The sequence below is a fragment of the Muntiacus reevesi genome, chromosome 16 (genome assembly GCF_963930625.1).
Source record: "Muntiacus reevesi chromosome 16, mMunRee1.1, whole genome shotgun sequence".
In the NCBI taxonomy this organism is placed as follows: Eukaryota; Metazoa; Chordata; class Mammalia; order Artiodactyla; family Cervidae; genus Muntiacus; species Muntiacus reevesi.
The window spans coordinates 42,632,673-42,655,287 of record NC_089264.1 but is presented as its reverse complement, the minus strand read 5'-3'; the positions used below and the strand labels follow the sequence as shown (position 1 = coordinate 42,655,287).

Below are 22,615 nucleotides of genomic sequence, written 5' to 3'. Positions count from 1 at the left end.
GTCCCTCTGTGATCTTACCTGTACCCTTCTTCAATAGGAAGGATTATTCTGTTAGGTGGGATATTTGTGAAAATACGCACAGGAGACTGTTTCCGTCCTGTCTTACCATGTTTATAAAGTGCATGATTATCATAATCTACCTAGAAAGCAAAAAAAAAAAAAAAATTCAAAGAAAAATTTCTCTACTGAGTCAACATTTGTTAAGACTTTTTACCAACAGGTGAACAAACTGATGCCAAGATACAAATTAAATCAGAGCATTTAACAAGAAGTTCTTAAAAGCAAGAGTTTACTTATTAGTCAACAGATTCAGAGAGGACTCCATGAGAGTAAAATTTTATTATAAAAAAGGTAAAATTTGTTATGACAAATTCATGTTACCTGGGATTAAGAGAAGAACTCTAATCTTGTATCCAGTGCAACAGACTCTGCAAGAAGGGCTATTACATAATTAAGAATTTAGCTTTGGGGGTTAAAAAATTCCACCTTTGCTGATCCGTGCCAGCTTGGTTAGGGTTTCTCACTTTTTGCATTCACTGCGTGTCAGTTTTCAGCTCCCTGAGGCTCAGTGCCACCATGGTTTGGCCCTCCACCGTCACTTTCTGACAGAGCCAGGTCAAGGCCAGGCAGTGGCTCTGCCGCTCACTTGTTATATGACCTCAGGCAAGCCTGCATCATTTTCAACTGGAAAAGGAGGTTACTAACACTTACCTTAGAGTTGTTGTGAAAGTTAAACGAGCCAATGTATGTAAAACACTGAATTCAGGACCTGGCATATGTTGGAGATGGAAAGATGGAGACACAGGGAAATCAACTACAGTTCTCCCCACAATGACTACTTCAAGCATTCACCTCTCTCCTTAAGATCCCTAACTCAATTTCCCCTTTCTACAGATTATCTGGAAAATAAACTGAAACCAACAAGCATGATTCCTATCAGCTTCTGGCTCCAGTCTCCTCCTCCAGACTATCACCCATAAACATTCTCAGTTTGATTTTAAACCTGCCATGAATTCCACCTAGCCACTAAGTCCATCTTTCTTCAGATCATTAACTCTCAAAGTGTGGTGTCTGGATCAGCAATATCAGCATCACCTGGGATCATGTTAGAAATGCAATTTCTTGTCCCACCTAGGACCTAAAAACACAAACTCTGGGGGTGGGGTCCAGTAATCTGCATTTTTAACAAGCCCTCTTTGCACACTAAAGCTTGAGAAACACTGCTTTAGATCACCCACAAGTGTATTATGAGATTTTTATAAGATAGATCCCAACTTTCAAGTAATAAATTGTGTAGATTCTACATAAGATTACACTTAAGAATCTACAACAGAACTAACTCATAAGCTAGCTATTTAACGAGAGAATTACAAAAATATAAGGCATAAGGCATCTCAGAAATTCCTGTCAAAGTGTCCAAAACTTTGGCCACCTGATGTGAACAACTGACTCACTGGAAAAGACCCGGATGCCCTGATGCTGGGAAAGATTGAGGGCAGGAGGAAAAGGGGACAACAAAGGATGAGATGGTTGGATGGCATCATCGACTCGATGGACATGAGTTTGAGCAAGCTCTGGAAGATGGTGAAGGATAGGGAAGCCTGACGTGCTGCAGTCCATGGGGTCGCAGAGTGGGACATGACTGAGCGACTGAACTGAACTGAAGGCACTGAGCACAATAGAAAGAGAGGCCTTTAATGGGAGATTCCTAGGTTCTTCCATGGCCATATCACTGCTGGCTAGATTTACAGGAGAACAAATTTAGGAAGACTGATTAACAAGCTTCAGCAGTGGGGGGAAAGAAAAGTACAAGGTGAGGAGACCCAACTAAACGAGAGACAGTGAGGAAAAAAGCCCTAGGGTGTTCTGCGTGGTGAGCACACACAGGTCAGCACAGTGAGTCCACAGCCTAGTGTAACCATGGAAGAGTCGGTGTGGGCCTACAGTTGGACTACTCGGGACTGTAACAACTATAACATCATTAACAAGGAAAGAAGATGAGGTTAGATCACTTTCAAAGCTCTGCATTCAGTTGCTACATTTTAAGAGAGACGTTAATAAAGCCAGTTCATTTCTACTGAAAGTAATGGGGATAAACAGGACTTACAGTTTTACAGACTGGGGGTGTTTATTCAGAAAAGAGAAGACTAGGAGGATCCGGTGGCTATAACTGAAGGGGTGTCACGTGGAACAGAAATTAGACTTCTCCTTCATTGCTTTGGAAAAGAGAAGTAGGACCAATGGTTAGAAGTTAATAGGGAGCATATTTTATCTCCATGTGAGAAAATTTTCTAATGATTAGAGCTATTAAATAAATTGAGTTGCCTTGTAAGGCTGTAGGACTTTGCTCACTGAAAGCATTCAAGTGAGGCTAGATGGCTGCTTGTCATGAATTTAGTGGAGAGGATTATTACATTGGGAAGTTAGCCTACGCTAAACCTATGCTTGTTTCCAACTTTAAAATTCTATGAATATATGTTACTATTAGAGGCTAAGATACAAAAGTAGACTTTACTTCAATCACCTTAAAACAGTACTTTAAGTAGTTTTCTTTTAAAATGGTTTAGATTCATAATTTTTCCCTAATGCACTTCTCCTCAATGTACTCAGTAAATATATGGCACCTTATTAAATCCAACAAAGATATTCTGAACATTTATGAGTGTCATAAGAAAAAAAATTCTTTCCAAGAGAATCTTATGAAGATTTTCAAATGCTGGAAAAGAGTATCTTAGAAAGACTTCTAGTAAATGGAATACTCTATGCAATAGAATAGATAGCAGATGGAAGAGGGGGGAAAAAGAACAATTTCTTTATGATTACCCAAGGAGTCAGAGAATGTGTGTGTCAGGAAGGTGGTTGATTACTTGATTTTGCATAACCTAATTGAGATTATTATTATTTTTAAATGTGGGTTTGTTGTGCTAATTAACTATAAACATATGGTATGTAAAATGCATGCTGCTAGGGTAAATTAATGTACCTCTAACATACATCCATATTTCATAGCTTCATCCACACAAATAAACCTCCTATGGAAGTGCTGTAAAGCAAACACAATTTTGCAAATTGCATATCACTAGTGGTAGAGCTGATACACCATTTTCCCATCATTATCCCTGACATTTCACTCACAATGATGATGAGAGGCATTTTCAAATAGAAAATTTCTCCCATGGAACTGATTAATGTGATGAAGTACTGTATAAAAATGAGGGAAAGCACAAAATCTCTGCAATTCCTAACTTTTAATTTTATCTATAAGCAAATGTCTTCCGCAACACAAGACTGAAACTGGTTCTATGGAAACCAAGACATTCAACTTGACAATTACTCTGCACCTACTATGCTTCAAGTGCCATGCTGGGAAATAAAAATTAAATAAAAAACAGTACATACTTGTATTTTCAGAACTCCCTAAAGTACGTTCTGTTTAATTTCATTATATTCAAAAGATCCCAAGTGAACTCTTCAGCTCCATCAATCAACTTCTGCCATAGCAATAAGGTTTTTTACATATATATTACATATACAAAATGTAACATATTCATCAGGTTTAAGTCTAAAAGTAAAACTTATCTGTCATCCCTTTTCTGGTTCAATTATTTTATTTTTCAAGTAAGGAAACAGATCTGGAAAGTGACTTCCCTCAAGATTAAAGAACTTCTAAAAGATTAAAAACCTTATTACATGTAACCTCTTATTTTAAATGTCATATGGATAGATACATATAGACATATACAGAGACATACACAGACATGTTTGTATATTATTCATCACTTCAAATCCATTAAATATTTTATGTTTACTATATAAAGAGTTTTGAGAAATTCTTGTCACCTTATAATTTACAATCATTTCTCAGAAATTCCTGTCAAAGTGTCTTCATTTCTTAACATGAAATCAGCCTTGAAAAAGTTTTCTAATGGGATGATTTTTTTAAATGATAGCTTTAAAAAAAGAAAAAAAGTAAAGATCTCTACTTTTAACGATCCAGATAAATGTCCCGGACTAAGTAGAAACAAGACATCAGAGCATGTTCCAGGTGGAAGGGAAGTGAGATGATCCAGCTCAGATATGGTAAATACAGGACCTGAATCTACCACTCTCTGACTCTGACTCTGTGGCAGACATCACTAATCAATCACGCTACTTTCTGCCACTGAGTCTGGTATTCTCAACAAATTCTCCAGGAAGTCACTGTCAATTCATCAGGCTTAAGTCTAAAAGTAAAACTTATCTGTCATCCCTTTTCTGGTTCAATTATTTTATTTTACAGGTAAGGAAACAGAGACCTGGAAAGATAAAGTAACTTCCCTCAAGATTAAATAGCTTCTAAAAGGCAGTGCTAGGACTCAAACTTCTGACTCTAAATCAGAATTTCTTTTCATTACCAAATCCTTCCTTTCTAGGTCTTTGATAACTATTTTATTCTGTATTCATCAAGTGCTTTATCACTGAAGATTCTACATGACTTGTATCTTATGAAGATTTGCAGCATTTCCGCCTTCCTCTAACCTAAAAAGTATTTCTGAAAAAAGAGATTTTGTGATTTTTTTTTTTTTTTTACTGTATTGTGGTTTGGGGGCATATAATCATCTCAGACCAAGTCAGAAAGAAGGCCTAATCAAGATCTATGGGAAAAGGTCTGTGAAGGAGGAGAGGAAACTTGAAAATTTTTCATTTGATGAAGGCAGTTTAATATAAAAGGGAAAAAATTACCACAAAATGAAGCTAAAGTAACAATAGAAAAAAAGAAAGAATGCAAAAGGTTTGGAAAGGATAATAATAAGTCTAGAGAAAATCTCAAAACAAAAACAAAAAACAGAAAAACCATCAAAGGTGAAGTACAATAAACGAGGTTTACATTCACCCCAGGAGATCTGGCAAAATCTTCTCCCAGTGAGTATGTAATGGGGCAGTAGTTCTTATCTTTAGTAGGAATCACGAAAAATGAAGATTTGTTTTGTTTTATAGTTTTATTTTAATCTTCTCAAAAGCTAGCTTTCTCTTTATTGAAAACACTGCTTTTTACCCTGTCTGATATACATGATCTAATTAGAACCTTTTCCCCCAAAGCACTGAGTTATATAACTACTTTCAGTAAGCTTGGACCTTGGAACTAGTTCTCAAAACTAAAACCCCAACATTTGTAAAAGTTCTTTTGTAGTAACACAGACTGTCTAAACAAACGATAGCTAGTTAATCCACATTAATTGCTCTCATCTGCCTTATCCTGGATCTGCCTTCTTCTGCCTCTTCACCATTTCAAACTCTTGTCCACAGTGAAAAAATGGAAATAAGTTTGAGCAAACTCCAGGAGATAGCAAAGGACAGGGAAGCCTGGCATGCTGCAATCCATGGGGTTGCAAAGAGTCAGACATGACCTAGCAACAGAACAACAACAGAATGTGGATGAAAGTTTTCTGAGGAATGATGTGTTTTACAATTTTAATGTATTAGATACTGTACAAAAGAGACCTGAAGAAAAGTTTTACCCTGACTCTGGGACCATCTGAATGATGACAATATCAAGATGGTTTCAACAATGCTGATAGCAATGACCTTTATTCTACATTTGCTGTGGGTCAGAGACAAGGTTAAGCTTTTTGAGATATTATCTCAAATAATTCTTAAAACCTTATGAGGCAGATATATTGTTACTATGCTCGTTTAACAAGTAAGATAAGTTTCAGAGAGTTAGATAAAATGTGCAGGCCTAGTTATTACGTGTCAGAACTAGGATTAAAACCCAGTTCCTTTTCAACTCCAGAGTTCATGCTCTTTTTCATTCAATTACTCACTCAACGTGCATAGGGCACCTACTATGTGCCAAACATTGTACTAGATGATTATTCACTGTCAAAGGCAGCAGGTGCACCTGGAAGCCAGAAATGGCTTACTCAGTTAACATCGCTAGGATATGTCATCTCTGCTTTGCAAGTGTCCATATTACAGTAGAAGCATCCTTCAGACAAGAAACAGAAAACTGGATGCCCTAAAAAGGAAAGTAAACCAGTTTTGAGAAGAATTATGACACAGATTTTGCTTAAAGCAGAGCTTAAGAAATCAAGATTAAAATGACTTGTGCTACACAGTTTTGGAAAGGAATCTGTTAATGTGGTTCAACAACCATGAAAATGTCCATTAAACTTGACAGTGTAACTTTTGTAATTCTGTTTTAGTTTTAGAAATTTATTTTAGGTGAGTTATGTACAATATAAAAAAATTCTATAAATAAAAGACGGTTAAAGGTAAAAGCAACCTCTTGAGTCCGAAAAAAGAGAGAACAACAACATAGTCCATTAATGAAATAATAAAGCATAAGATCATATAGCTACATTTTAAAATATACATTTATATAAGACACCATGAAGGAAGCAGAAATCATATTCATCTGCTATGATTACAAAAATGTAAAAGGATTTTCTGAAAGACTAGAAGTGACCCCTGAACAACACAAGTTTGAATTGTGTGGGTCTACTTAGTCATAGGTCTTTTTTAATAGTAAATACTATCAAAACAAATTTGGCTGAATCCACAGATGCAGAACCACAGATGTGGAGAAAGTTCAAACACAGAGGGCTAATTATAAGTCATACACTGATTTCCAACTGCACCCCTAACCGTCCAGTTATTCAAGGGTCACCTCTACTTCAACAACATATTTGCTGTTTGGAGTAGAATTATAGGCAGGATCTGTGCCCTCATTTTTAGTAACACTGTTTCTCACATTATTTCTAAATAATTTTCATAAGAATATACATCTTCAAGACGTACAAAGATTAGAGCCAAGTGCTACGGGAATTACACATATTATCTTGTAATAGTGTATAATATAATATAATCTGCAAAAATACTGAATCACTATGCTGTACACCTGAAAGTAACACCGTATGGTAAATGAACTGCGCTTCAATTAACAAAAGAATCAACAGCGGGCTTGCAGCGACTAGTGAAGACTTTTACAATTTGGGGGCTGAAAAGCCTTGATCAGAGACTAGTCAACTGCTCAGAAAACTCAAACAGAAAAATGTCATTACAGAGGAAGAAACTATGCCCCCTTGCTGACCACACACTGTGATGGCAACAATAGGGTTAAACTCAGAACTCAAGGAAATGAATCCAGGAGAGTGGACACTAAAGCAGACGAGCTGAAAGGCAGGGATGTGAAGGAGGTCTGCTCAGCGCCCTGAATCAGCACACTCACACCTCAGCATCTTCGCTTCTCTGACACACTACTTGTTCCAACACGACTTTGGGCAAACCCCTCCTTGGAGCTCCTGGCATCCTCTGGGCAACAAAGTAAAGTGTACACGGCATTCCACCCACCAGAAAAAGCGATTTACTTCTCTACCACCTCTGAATGGAGAAATCCCATGTTCATAATGATGATCTTGGGGTGCTGCCCAATCTCCTGGTGATGTGAAACATTAGATCATTTAGTTTAAAACCTGGCTGAGTTCAGAAGTACCTGGGAAGATTGGTAAAATATTTTTTCTTACAGCTTTACCCTCTGATTTTGATTTAGTAGGCTTATTTTGGTACCTAAGAATCTATATTTTTAATAGGCACCCTGGAGATTACAGACACCAGGAACCACTGCACTAAGTTACATATGATAGAGTTTTAGTGTCTCATATAGCTTATAGTGTTTGCATTTACTAAAACTGATGGATAGTCCTAACAGAATATTTATTTAAGCAGAATATCCACTTCCCAACCATGCCAGAAAACAGAATATTTACTATACCTGGTAATCCAGCATGCAGAAGCTTGGGAAAAACTGACAAATTCGGGATTCAAAAAAATAGGGGAAAATCCAGAATATGGGTAGTTCTTTCTGACTGTTATCTAATGGATCACAAAAAAGAGAAAAGAAAAGAAAAAACTGATATTAGAGAAAAAATAAAGCAGAGAGTTGTTACTGAAAAAAAATATGGTATTGGGAGAAATTGTAATCCTTCAATACATTTAAATCATACAGAAGGAGAGACTATTTACCGGAGTACCATTTACAACCTGACTTTCCCCCAAAGTCAATGGAAACATTCTCGTATATTTAACCACAGCTACACAGGGTATGTATACAAAAGTTAACTTTATATGCATATCACTGTGGTCTAGGTAAAGGCAAAGATATTACCTAAAAAGTGAGAAATAAAAAATGAGTTTCACTATGAAGCACAAAGGTGAATGTGTCACAGTGGAAGGATTCCTAGACCAGAAGGCAGAAGGCCTTAGATCTGAATCCTTCTCTCTGCCATAACTCACTATGCCAGTTTTCAGGGTGGATCCATCTTTTCTGGATCATGGAAGATTCTTATGAACAACTGCATCAAAATTAACTTTTATGAGAGACAGTGGACATAGCTATTATTTACAGACACTTCATACAGGCTGAGCACAATGCTAGGAACTTTCTATATGTTATCTCTTTACCATAACTCCTGGAGTCAGATATTAATATAGTAATCTCATATCATAGATGGGGAAACCGCAGCTGCAAAATTTAAGCATTTTGTTCAAATTTATGCAGCTAATGAGCAGCAGAACTGAATTCAAACCCACAGGGTTCTTTATTGCTTCCCCAACAGCAGTGACTTTTCCACTCTCATAAGTAGACCTCAGAACCAAAAATAAGTGGGATACTTAGCACTATGAGTCACTTTTCAGATTTCACTTGCATCCTGTCCCCAAAGTACACTATTTATATAGCACAATTAATGGAGAAGCTTGATCACTTAATTCCTGACACTCTTATATTTATCAATTTGCAGGCTGGAAACTGAAAAATGATTACACTGACTAATTAGGCAATTATATAAAACACTTTGAAGTCCTAAGCCACTTTAAGCTGCATATCCCCCAGTCGTTAACCCACTTCTAGAATCAGGTGTCCATGTGTCACTGCTAGGTTACTTGATGGCCAGCCTTTCCAAACAAATCTCTGCACAGTTCAGAGCTTTGGCCCAGAGGCTGGGTGCCCTCCTAGAGTTCTGGGTAAGGCTTTTACAAGATGAAATATAAGGTCCATGAGGGCAGAGATAAGTGTCCATTTACCACTCCATTTCCAGTATCTAAACAGTATCTGGAACATAGTGGCCATTTAGTAAATAGTAAATAAATGACAACAGTTCACTGATATTCTGTTAAATGTTCACAGATAGTGCTTCCTTATGCCCACTGAAATCAAATGTCTTACTTATGAGCCATTTTTCAAACACATGATTAGAATAAAACAAAGTGTATCACGATAAAATCATCATCAAATATGCCTATTTTTCAATAAAGAAGAGAACGCAAGGCATGTATATTTTTTCAGTGCTCTGATTCACTACGGTCTGCTAATATGTGACAGGAAGTAGATCATATACATGTTTATTTTGCAGTAAATAATAAATCACACACCTTGGCTGTGACCTTCTTTCCACATAGCAATTAACTTCTTGAATGTAACAGCCAGAGGTTCAACCAAGCCACCAAATGGAGGATCTGTCACCATGATCACTCCTTCACCTCTATCTTCCTGTAAAAATGTCTTGCACACTTCAAGGGCAGCCTGGAACAAACAGAAATTCATTTCTAAATTAGGACTGGAGGCAGGAACTTCGCCCTACTTTGAGGAGAACGCACCAGGCTCAGTCTCTCTCTTCATCCTGAACTTCACCCACCCTATCACCCCAGAGTCCCTCAGTGACATCCTGAAGCCTCTCTCATTTGGCTCCATAAGATTTTATCTTCGGGTTCATTGATAAGTGAGTTTATAAAATTGCAAATTCAAACACCATCACTATCAGAGGACTACACATTTCAAAGAGTTAAATTAAAAAACTAAACTTAGTAACCTAAAAGAAAGAAACTCACTATCCATGAAGGCTATCTAAAATGCTAAATTCAATTCAACAAACAGAAGCAGGGACTGTACTAAACACTGGAGACACAAAGATGAGTAAGACATATTTTTCCTATCTGGTTTGTCCAACACCATAATTTCAATTTAATGAGCTACAAATCACCAGTTAAACACGCATGTGTTTTTGAGTGCCAGGTAAATGGCAGGCATATTTGAACAATGAAAAGTAAATAAATGCAAGTTCACAAAAAACAAAGCTTATTCAGGTCATGAAACTGTGTTACTAACATATTTTCCCAACAAACTAACTGAAGTGTTTTTAGTAATTGCCAACATCCATTGGTTCATCAAAAAAGCAAGAGAGTTCCACAAAAACATGTACTTCTGCTTTATTGACTATGCCAAAGCCTTTGACTGTGTGGATCACAACAAACTGGAAAATTCTTAAAGAGACGGGAATACCAGATCACCTGACCTGCCTCCTGAGAAATGTGTATGCAGGTCAGGAAGCAACAGTTAAGAACTGGACATGGAACAACAGACTGGTTCCCAATGAGGAAAGGAGTACATCAAGGCTGTATACTGTCACCCTGCTTATTTAACTTATATGCAGAGTACATAATGAGAAATGCTGGGCTGGATGAAGCACAAGCTGGAATCAAGATTGCCGGGAGAAAAATCAGTAACCTCAGATATGCAGATGACACCACCCTTATGGCAGAAAGTGAAAAAGAACTAAAGAGCCTCTTGATTAAAGTGGAAGAGAGTGAAAAAGTTGGCTTAAAGCTCAACATTCAGAAAACTAAGAACATGGCATCTGGTCCCATCACTTCATGGCAAACAGATGGGCAAACAAAGGAAACAGTGACTTCATTTTGGGGGGGGGGCTCCAAAATCACTGCAGATGGTGACTGCAGCCATGAGATTAAAAGACACTTACTCCTTGGAAGGAAAGTTATGACCAACCTAGACAGCATTTTAAAAAGCAGAGACATTACTTTGTCAACAAATGTCCATCTAGTCAAGGCTATGGTTTTTCCAGTAATCATGTATGGATATAAGAGTTGGGCTATAAAGAAAGCTGAGCGCAGAAAAATTGATGCTTTTGAACTGTGGTGTTGGAGAAGACTCTTGAGAGTACCTTGGACAACAAGGAGATCAAGCCAGTTCACTCTAAAGGAGATCAGTTCTGAATATTCATTGGAAGGACTGATGTTGAAGCTGCAGCTCCAATACTTTGGCCACCTGATGCAAAGAGCTGACTCATTTGAAGGGACCCTGATGCTGGGAAAGATTGAAGGCAGGAGGAGAAGGGGACGACAGAGGATGAGATGGTTGGATGGAATCACTGACTCAATGGACATGAGTTTGAGTAGACTCCGGTGATGGACAGGGAGGCCTGGTGTGCTGCAGTCTATGGGGTTGCAAAGAGTCGGACATGACTGAGCGACTGAACTGAACTAGTAACTCCAAAGTTAACCTTAAAAATTGTTCAGTATATTTATCCCTTTTTTGCTTCTGCAAAGATGAACAAGAGACAGACCTATAATACTAGCTCCACTCTACTGACTTTGTAGTAGCTTTCAAGTACTCATCCATAAAAGCAAATCAACATTTTTAGTATACAAAACAGTAGAAGATTTTAAAGTTTAATGGCATTTAAACTTTAATAAACCTATATGTACTTTATAATAAAATATATATGTTCTACTATTAAATCAACTTAGAAGACCCAATTGAAGAAAGGAAAAATCACAACACCCTAGTCCCTTTTCTCTAAGAAAGTCTTTATTAACATCCTCCTGGAAGTCCTACAGCAAAGAATGGTGTCAAGAAGGTTAATCATTTTTCAAGTGCTGCCTGGCACTTCCTTAACCTGCCTACACGATCAAGGACTAAAATTACAGACGATGTTACTGAAAAGCCTTCAAATCCCTAAAAGTTATAAGTAGGAAAAAAAAAGTATTCTTTTCCATGGTGTATACGTACCACAGCTTCCTTATCCATTCATCTGCTAATGGGCATCTAGGCTCAGGCCTGGTGCACTGGGAGGACCCAGAGGAGTCGGGTGGAGAGGGAGGTGGGAGGGGGGATCGGGATGGGGAATACGTGTAACTCTATGGCTGATTCGTGTCAATGTATGACAAAACCCACTGAAATGTTGTGAAGTAATTGGCCTCCAACTAATAAAATAAAATTAAAAAAAAAAAAAAAAAGTAAACAAAGCCTGAACACTTAACAAAATTTTTAAAAAACATTAAAGAGTACCTTTCCAGGTAAGAAATCAAAGGTGGGGTGTACTGTTCTGAGTGGCTGAGGGCCCTAAGGTGGATCACCTTAGGAAACAAGGCAGGAAGCAAGATACCTGCGTATGCCACCAAAGTTGACAATAACCTAACTCTTTTCTTCATCTCGGTGGCTAGCATTTTAAATAGGCACCCTCTGTACACACTTTAACCACCCTAACCATTAAGGTGTATGACATTTTTTTTATTTTTTAAGAGACAATATTAGTGGCTATGAAAAAAAGTCCTGTACAGGAAACTTCTGCTTTTCAACCCAGTCAACTGTGGAGTTCTATGCAGGGGCAGAGGCTTAGATCCTCAAAGGCACTTGGTGCCTCAAAGGCTTATATGCCTTCACAGACAGGCATCTTGTAGACACTTAAATACTTTAGTGATCTATTATTAGATGGTAATCTCTACTGAAAACCTTGACTCCAAGTAGGTAGAAAAGGGGCAGACAATAAAATCATTAAACCATCGTTTTCTACAGATCATTCTCTACAGCTGCAGTGTTATTTTGAGGCTGCTCCTAAAACACAGAGAAAGGAGAGCCTGATTTGGATGACTGTTTTCTTCTAGGAAAGAAAACATGGAGCTCAGTCTTTACAGCTTATTCCAACGGTTATTCTAGAAACTTGCAAGGTAATTCTATAACCTCGAAATAAAACTTCCATAAAATTTCCTAGAGAAATGCTAATTATGTGTTACTTTCTTGAAATATATAAAATTGCTGGCCCACTGTTAGGTATTTAAATGTAATTTTACTCGTCTTTATGGTTGAAACTAAAAAGCAAAGTCATGGTCTAGTATTAAGAACAAACAAATGAATCCCTGACCCACTACTGAAGCATCAGGCAGTAGGAGATGCTCGGCTACTCCCTCATCTGTGTCACTAGCGCTGAGAGCACCCCTGAGCTCAAGGCCCCACAGTGCCAAGAGGCCACCCTGGACACTTGCATGTCCGTGTTCTGCCAGCCCCACAAACTCAACATTTCCAAATGTCACTTACAAACTTGCCCACTCTGTGTTCTGAAGAATGAAAGATGAAGCCAGGTCATGGCCCCATGGTATCTTTGACCTCTTCCCCAGCACACGTATCACCAAGTCATCTTTTTTTTTTATTGAGGTATAATTGACATGTGTACACACAGTAATTACACCAAGTCTGCTGGTCTCCACCAGTGAAATGTCTTCTGAACCCGCCTCTTTCCACTCCTTTTCCTACTCTCACTGTCTGAGGTGAAAAGCCCCTTTTCATCTACTCTCAAGTGATTTTTCAATTTCTTGTTCTCCTTAGAGCTCATCTAATCAGTCCTCAAATTCTGGTGATTATCAACCACATAAGCCCTTCAGGAAACAGTGAAACACATCTAATTGTAACTGCTATTTACTTCAATACTTGGTTTTCATAGCTTTCACTGCTGAAGAATGTGTATCCCAATGCTAAATTGATTCTTGATTCTGACGGGAGGAGTACATCACTGGCTATACCTACTAAATCAGGAGACTCACTTTTCAATACCAACCAACAATTTAGAATCTGTTTTCATTTCCTAAATGCATAGGTCTTTTGGTCTTCCTGGTTTTTAGTATGTCAGTTAATATCTTAAAGCACAATATATACTTAAGCACAGTTCACCATTTTTTAAAAATACATATATATGCATATATGTATGGACATGGGCTTCTCCTATAGCTCAGCTGGTACAGAATACACCTGCAATGCAGGAGACGTCCGGGTCAATCCCAGGTTGGGAACATTCTCTGGAGAAGGGACAGGCTACCCGCTCCAGTCAGTATTCTTGGGCTTCCCTGGTGGCTTAGACAGTGAAGAATCCGCCTAAAATATGGGAGACCTGGGTTTGATCCCTGGGTTGGGAAGATCCTCTGGAGAAGGGCATGACAACCCAATCCAGTATTCTTTCCTGGAGAATCCCTGTGGACTGAGGAGCCTGGAGAGCTACAGTCCACGGGGTCGCAAAGAGTTGGACACAACTGAGCAACTACGCAGAGCAGAGCACATGTGTGGATACGCTGCAGGTAGTCTTGATAATTTCAAATATTTTTGGCCAGCCTCCTGTCAGGTATGATTACTTGGCTGGTTACAGATTTTATTTTGTAACGGGACTAACAAAGGGTTCAAAACAAGAGTAGAAATATCAGTTCTTGCTATGTTGTTTATTCACAAGGACATTATTAACATCATACTGAAAGAAGGTTTTTTAAGCCACTCTCCTTTTTTTAAGGCTAATTTTTAAGAGCAGTTTTAAGTTTACAGCGAAACTGAGAGGAAGGTTCAAAGATATCCTACATACCCCCTGTTCCTACCCCTCCCCCATTACCAATATCCCCCACCAGACTGGGACATCTGTTAAAAGTGATGAACCTAAACTGACACATCATTATCACCTAGAGTTCATAGATTGGGGTTAACTCTTGACACTGTCTATTTTTTAAGGATTAGTTTAATAAAACCATAAATCCCCTTAACTGGGACATGAAATTTATCAGAGAGGAAGACATCAAACAACTAACCACATAATTATTTAATTACAGTATCATAAATCTACAAAGGAAAACCTGACCTTGTCTGAGGGTAGGGAAAGTTGGAGAAAGGAACTTGGAACAGGGTTCTGAAGGATGAGGTGAAATTAACAGGGCAAAGAGGGAGCAGAAGAAGGAGGGAACAGCATGGCAAAAGCCCCTGTGATGGAAAGGCCAGCCTGAGACGAATGTCATATGTCCTGGATACAAACAGCAAAGCAGGAACGGAGAGAAGACAGGCTGGAGGGCGGCAGGGTCAAATCACACAAAGCTACATGGGTCTTGCTGAGAAAGTAGGTCTTTACCCAAGAAACAGTGAAAAGCATGAAAGGTGAATAACATGATCACCCCTAGATGCTCAATAACACTCAGTGAACAAACAAAAGTAAACATCAATCAATGGAGGAACAGCCACCATTTGCTCTTGAGGGACTGTAGAAAAATAATGAAGGAAATACAAGAAAAGGAGAAAGAGATAATGGTCATAACTCTTACCTTTCCATCAAAGAAGTGATGGTTAAACATATTATAATGGCAAAAACTATCTTCCATATAAAACTGCGAATACCTGTAAAATAATTTATTACTGCAGTTACTTGTCTGGTCACAGCTTATATAGTAAATAAATGTAAACTAAATTTTAAGATTATGAAATCACACCTTAAATAAAATCAATTTCATCATCCTTCAGGTTTCTGAAATAAAGAATACTTTCCCCAAACTTCAAGAAGCTAACAATAGTGAATGAATAACAAATTTAGATTATGGTCCCAAGTTTAATAAGTCAGTGGGAAAACTACAGAAAACTCATATACAAAAAACACACATATACCTATGGACCAGAAGATTATAAATAAATAATTATGCTCCTGATAGATTATTATGCATTTTAAGCTTGAGTCGGGTTGGCAGTTAAAATATCTCTCATAGTTATTAATTTTAAGGAAAATACTGAATCAACATTTCTGCTCAACAGCTGTTATTTTCTTCTGTGGCTAACAAAAAAGATATTTAATACAGAGTTTTTCTTGTCTATTGCAAATTAGCTTAATAAAATATGCTTCTTAATACATAAGAAAAAGAATTTATGTGCATTTCATATTTACTGAATTAGTGCCAGGAAACAGGATATTTATTTACTGATTGAATCATTTTATTCTCCTAACATACTACTTTAAAATGCAATCACTAATGAATGGGAACACCAGCTTTGGGTATTAACACATTATAATTCCTGCTAATTTACTAGGCAAAATTCATACCACATTTATGGCTTAAACTTGCATTTACTTGATTTCTTACAAAACTGAAACTTCTTTCTTCCTTAATTTTATTTGTACTGCCTATCTCTGTTTTCCCTATCTATGTCCATGGGTCTTAATGTCTTTCTTGCTGACTTCTGAGGGTTTTCTTTGTGTAATATAGAAACCTCTTTCATCTCAATAGGATTCTGAACTTGCATAGTTTGTCAAAAACAATTCACACAGGACCACGCCATCCTTCTACAGAACACATAAGCTAGCGGAAAGACTGAAAAAAATCATGGACACATACTCACTTATACAACTTCTTTAACCAAATCATGACCGTGGCACTTCTTTGCTTCTGCTCACAGTTATTTAATACCATCTGCACGATCACCAACCATGTTGAGTATTTAATACAATGGACAAGCCTAGTTTATCCTCTTTCTGTTAACTAAGAGTACAGCTCCACAGTTAGGGGACAAGGTTTCAAGCTCTTCAGTCTCTCAGTTACTAGCTGTATAACTTTAGTAAGTTATTGTACCTATCTGAGCCCCAGTTTCTTCATCTGCCAAATGGGAAAATGATTTCTACCCTATAGGGCTAGGTGAGAATACATAAGATAATTATGTAAAGTGCTTAATACAATGCCAGCTATAAAGCACATACTGAGATTTCAGGTATCACTATTTTAATAAATACCGGCTATAAAGATTTATGTCTCAATGTCTCTAATATTAAGGAATTAGGTTTGTCCCACCAAAATTTCTCCTCCTGTAATCTAAACCCATTTCCTCTTATTCTGTGGGACAGAAGAACATCTGTTCACCATTCTCAATACAATATCCCTTAATATCATTTAAGATACTGTTAGTACATCTGCTGACATAAATTTAAACTGAAGAAATAAACAGAAGGCTTAAATAACTGAAAATATGTAAACTATACACTGTAACCTAAGGAACACTCAAGAAACTGTGGCACAACGTCAGTTACCATTATTTAACAAATGTCGTCCTCTTTTAACTAAATCCCAAATAGCCGATAATATATCCATATTAATTATTTAATTTACATATATATTAAGATGAGTACAGTTGTAGATCAACCATCACTGAGGTGTTCTCCCTTGCACTGCTTTGTGTGAGCAAGGGAAAAATACAATCCCTTTTTAAATGTATTTCTATCGCCCTCCACTTTTTTCATTGCTTCATTATGCAATAGGTATTTTTTTTTAATTAAAAAAGAAAATGTTATTTACAAAAATTCAGCACAGCACACTTGTCCAAAATGTTCTCAGCAGCAGTGGGCAGAGCCAGAGAGAGAAAAAAGCCAAGGTTTCAGCTCTAAGCTTCCATCAAACACAAATAAGAGAGCATAATTATTCATATTTTAAATTACAAAAATTCACTCAACATTACCCTCTTAAAATGAAATTGGCCACAAAGACTTATTCTCTCCACTGAATAAGGCAAACAAAACCAATCAGAAACGCATATACTTGAAAACTGCTCAAAAGGACATCCATTTAATTTGGCCATTCATTCTCTTTAAATGAGAGCCAGTTACCAAGTATGAAACATGTTCTACACACAGGAAATGTAATCAAGAGCTGAATAAAATTAGTTCACGAAATGAACCTAAGAAATTCAGCTTTTTGATATAACTTTATTTGGATGTAGTTTGCCAAACAGAATTTCACATCTTTCATGCTAAAATTGGAGCATACAGAAATCCATCTTAGCAAATGTTAACTTCATATTTTCTTTTTCTTTGTTGCTCACTTGCTAAGTTGCATCTGATTCTTTGCGACTCCATGGATTCCAGCATACCGGGCTTCACTGTCCTTCACTATCTCCTGGACTTTGCTCAAACTCCTGTCCATCAAGTCAGTGATGTAATCCAACCATTTCCTCCACTGTCAGCCCTTTCTTCTCCTGCCCTCAGTCTTTCCCAGCATCATGGTCTTTTCCAGTGAGTCAGCTCTTTGCATCTGGTGGCCAAAGTACTGAAGCTTCAGCTTCAGCATCAGTCCTTCCAATGAATATTCAGGATTGACTGGTTCAATCTCCTTGCTCTCCAAGGGACCCTCAAGAGTCTTCTCCAGCACTACAATTCAAAAGAATCAGTTCTGAGGCACTCAGCCTTTTTTATGGTCGAACTTTCATACATACATGACTACTGGAAAAACCATAGCTTTGATTATATGGACCATTGTCAGCAAACTGATGTCTCTGCTTTTTAAAACGCTGTCTAGGTTTGTCATAGCTTTTCTTCCAAGAAGAAAGTATCTTTTAATTTCATGTAGTCACTGTTTGTAGTGATTTGGGAGGCCAAGAAAATAAAATCTGTCACTGTCTCCATTTTTCCCCCATCTATTTGCTGTGAAGTGATGGGACTGAATGTCATGATCTTCTTTTTTTGAATGCCGAGTTTTAAGCCAGCTTTTTCACTCTCCACTTTCACCTTCATCAAGGGGCTCTTTAGTTCCCCTTTGCTTTCTGCCATTATAGAGTGGTATCAACTGCACATCTAAGGTTGTTGATATTTCTCCTGGCAATCTTGACTCTAGCTTGAGATTCATCCAGTCTGGCATTTTGCATGATGTATTCTGCATATAAGTTACATAACCACGGTGACAGTATACAGCCTTGACATACGCCTTTCCCAATTCTGAACCAGTCCATTGTTCTATGCCCGGTTCTAACGCTTGCTTCCTGACCCGCGTAGAGATTTCTCAAGAGACAGGTAAGGTGATCTGGTATTCCATCTCTTTAAGAAGTTCATATCTTAGATGCTCAGAAATGGACATTTTGGACTTGCCTGGTGGCCCAGTGGTTAAGAATTCACCTGCCAATGCAGGGGACATGGATTCTGTCCATGGTCCAGGAAGATCCGACATGCTACAAGGCAACTAAGACTGCGAGCCACAACACCTCAGCCTGCACTCTAGAGCCTGCGCTCTGCTACAAGAAAAGCTATTGCATAGGATGCCCATTTGCTGCAACTAGAGGAAGTCCATACCCAGAGACCCAGTGCAGGCAAAAATGAAAGGAAGGAAGGGACGAAAGGAAAGAGCATTTACAGCACATATACACAGAGCCCTAGAGCTGAGGTAGCTCTCTGCAGCTCTGCACAGACCCTCTGTAGGGCAACAACAAGCCAAATTCAAAGTGCCAAAGAAACTATCTACTGCCGCACTATACCACACAGGAATGCTTCCCTGATTTAATTGTGGTCTCTGTGAAAAATGTGCACCAACCCCACACTCCATCATAATGTAAATACAGGCAACAGGCAGAGTTCATTCTGACTAGTAACGTATTTCAATTAAACCAGCTCTCTCTTAGCACTCAATGTTGACCTTTTACAGAACTGACTCAAAAATAGAGTAGCTATCAAAGAAGCTAAGCCAGGAGACCATAGTTCAATACCTTCAGCTTTTGTTTGCAACACACACAGAGGTTTGCAGACACAGAAAGAAAAAAGCACCTGTGTGTTCCATAGGTTATAAAACTTTATCTACATCACCTACTCCCTACTCAGACCAGGGGATTTAACTATAGGCTCAAGAAAGGTGAAACTGCAAGGTATGGCATTTAAGGCAAAAGAGTTAAAGCACAATATAAATCTTTCAAGTTAAAAGTAAACCAGTAATAAGACTTAGAATTTCTTTTTAAGCAATGTTTTAAAAATTAATGTTACAATGATTAACTTAAAAAAAAATAACACTAAATCAGATAAGATGCAAAAAAGTGTTTTGGAGGACAGTGCACACTGATGTGAATATACTTCACTTACTTCACACTACTGAACTGTATACTTAAAAAACTGGCTAACATGGTAAATGTTATACTATGTATGTTTTATTGCAATTAAAAAAAAACAAGTAAATCAGGGCATGAGCAATGAACAACACAAAATAAATTTTTTTAAAAATTTAATTTATAAAAACAACAGAAAGAATGAAGTGTTTCGGAATAAATTTAACAGATGAAGTTCAAGTCCTGCACACTGAAAACTACAAAATATTGTTTAAAGAAATTAAAGAAGAGCTAAATACATGGAAAGATAGCTCACATTCATGAAACAGAACACTTAAGATGGAAAGATGTGGGTTCGACCTCTGGGTCAGGAAGATCCCCCGGAGAAAGACACAGCAACCCACTCCAGTGTTCTTGCCTGGGAAATCCCGTGGACAGAGAAGCCCAGTGGACTATAGTGCACGGGGTCACAAACAAGTTGGATACGACTTAGTAACTAAACAACAACCCCTCAAATTGATCTACAAATTCACTGTGACTCCTATAAAAAGCTCAGCAAGCTTTTTACAAAAACTGAGTAGGTAATTATAAAACTCATACAGAAATGCAATAAACTCACAATAGCCAAAATAATCTCGGAAAAGAATTAAGTTGAAAGATGCACACTCTCCAACTTCAAAACTCACTACAAAACAACAATTAAGACTGCACGGGCCTGGCGTAAGGACAGACACAGATAAATGGAATAGAATTTAAGGTCTACAGATAAATGCACAGATATACAGTCACGTGGTTTTCAATAAGGTTCCAAGCGCATTCAACGGGAAAAGAATAATCATTCAAACAAATGGTGCAAAGGCAACTGGATATCCACAGGTAAAGAATGAAACTGGACCCCTACCTCACATCATGCTAAAAAATTAACTCAAAATTAACTAAATGTAAGAACTAAAAATTAAAAACTCTTAGAAGAAAACAAGTGTAAATATTCATGCTTTTAGACTAGGTAACAGTTTCTTGGTATGACACCTAAAACACAAGCAACCAAAGAAAAGAGAATAACTTTTGACTAATAAAAGTGAAAAGACAACCCACAGAATGAGAGAAAATATTTACGAATTATATATCTGATAGGAGTCTAGTACCCAGAATACATTAAGTACTCTTTCAATTCAACAATAAGACAAATAATCAATTTTAAAAATTGAGCAAATGACTGAATAGACATTTCTCCAAAAAGATAAACAATTGGCCATAAATTCATAAAAAGGTACTCAACATCATTACCACAATGAGCCACTATTTCAAAAAGACAGACAATAACAAGTGTTCATGAGCATGCGAAGAAATTGGAACTCTCATATATTGCTGTTGGGAAAGAAAAAAACAGTGCAGTCACCTTGGAAAACAGTTTGGGAGTCCTTCAAGAATTTAAACATAGAATTACCATAGGACAGTTATAACTGTGACTTTGGTCAAGATACTTAATTTCTTTGTACCTCAGTTTTCTATTCTGAGGAAAGGAGAATGTTAATAGCATCTATCCTAGAGGGCTGTTGTGGGGACCAAAGAATTTAGAATAGGGTTTGACATGTGACAAGCATTTACTAAATATGTTATAGTTAATATTTCATGTTATAAGAACTTAAATTTCTACCTTTAAAATAATACTTTTATAATAATTTAATAATACTTTAGGAAATAAACAAGGTAGTTAAAAAAGAAATTGATATATTCACTCGATGGAATAGTATACAGTCATAAAAGGAAGTACACTTATATGCTACGACATGGAGGAATCTTGACAACATTATGCTAAGTGAAAGAGGTCAGACACAAAGGTCATATATTGTATGATTCCATTTATATGAAATATCCAGAAGAGACAAACCTGGATGAAAGAAAGAAGACTGACGCTTATCAGGAGAAGTAGGGAGCTTATCAGAAGTAAGGAGTTTCTCTTTAGTGTGATTAAAAATGTTCTGGAGTTATGGGTGATAGATTGCAGATGCAAAACAGTGAATATACCAAAAACTGCTGAAGTACACACTTTAAAATGGTCTATTTTAAATGAGTTATATCTCAATTTTAAAAGAGAAATTGAGTTTAGCTTTAAGAAGAAGTCTGTATTATCACTCATGGAATTCCATTTTCCCAAAGATTACTAAAATCAAACAGGTGTTTGTAAAATGTGTGCCTGTCTTGTTAATAAGGAATGAGAGTTGTAGAAAATGTGGGTTATTTCTGAGACACATACACGCTTACAGTAGATAACCCAAAGCTGACTTGGAAATCTAAAGAAAAATAAATGATGAAAGCTGTACTTTTTATTGTGACTTCTATACTTTAAAATTCTGTCTGCCTTGTTTTTAGGGAGAAAAAGCATATGTAATTTCACAGAGAATCTGAGTAATACTGGAGAGAATACAACTACGGAAATATTGGCCAAATAGGTTCTATCAGATTAAACAAAAAAAAAAAACCTCAAAGACTGATTCCTTCAATACACTCAAGAATAAGAAAAATATACTGAGGACATGGTATCTCACAGACTTACCATGAACTCCTGGAATTCAAACAATTACAGAAACTAGGAAGAGTACTACAAGTTTACAGATCAGAGCCTGTGGATGGACACATTTGCCATCCTGTGCTGTGAATCAAAAATCTTCTCAGTTGCCCCCAGAGGGAAGAGTCAAGACGTGGTCCACTGTCTCATCTGTTTGTTCCAACATACCAGGTGCTGCTTAACTCTGATTCTCTCCCACAAAGCTTATCTGTTTGCTTATTAATTAGCCTCTGCCTCGGGACCTATTTCCTAGTTAGCACGCCCTTCACTTCAGGCTTCATCCAGTGAAAGACAGTATGTACATCCTTTATTAAAAACATTAAAATACACATCTTATCACATTTAAGACACTA

General features: G+C 37.3%; 1 protein-coding gene across 9 annotated transcripts in view; it reads right to left on the bottom strand.

Moving 5' to 3' along the window:
- The window catches only part of ZCCHC4 (zinc finger CCHC-type containing 4), a 56,576-nt gene that overhangs the window by 9,766 nt on the left and 24,195 nt on the right, over positions 1 to 22,615 (bottom strand). For 2 of the 9 annotated variants that reach the window (XM_065907189.1, XM_065907190.1), the window contains 4 exons: positions 15,181 to 15,253; positions 9,412 to 9,562; positions 7,754 to 7,854; positions 19 to 140 (listed from right to left, as the gene is read on the bottom strand). In XM_065907189.1, the coding sequence (XP_065763261.1) occupies positions 19 to 140; positions 7,754 to 7,854; positions 9,412 to 9,562; positions 15,181 to 15,253 (447 nt within the window). Of the gene's footprint in view, positions 1 to 18; positions 5,999 to 7,753; positions 7,855 to 9,411; positions 9,563 to 15,180; positions 15,254 to 22,615 lie in introns of those variants that run through there. The other 7 variants (XR_010659404.1, XR_010659403.1, XR_010659402.1 and 4 more) reach the window with 7 other exon arrangements.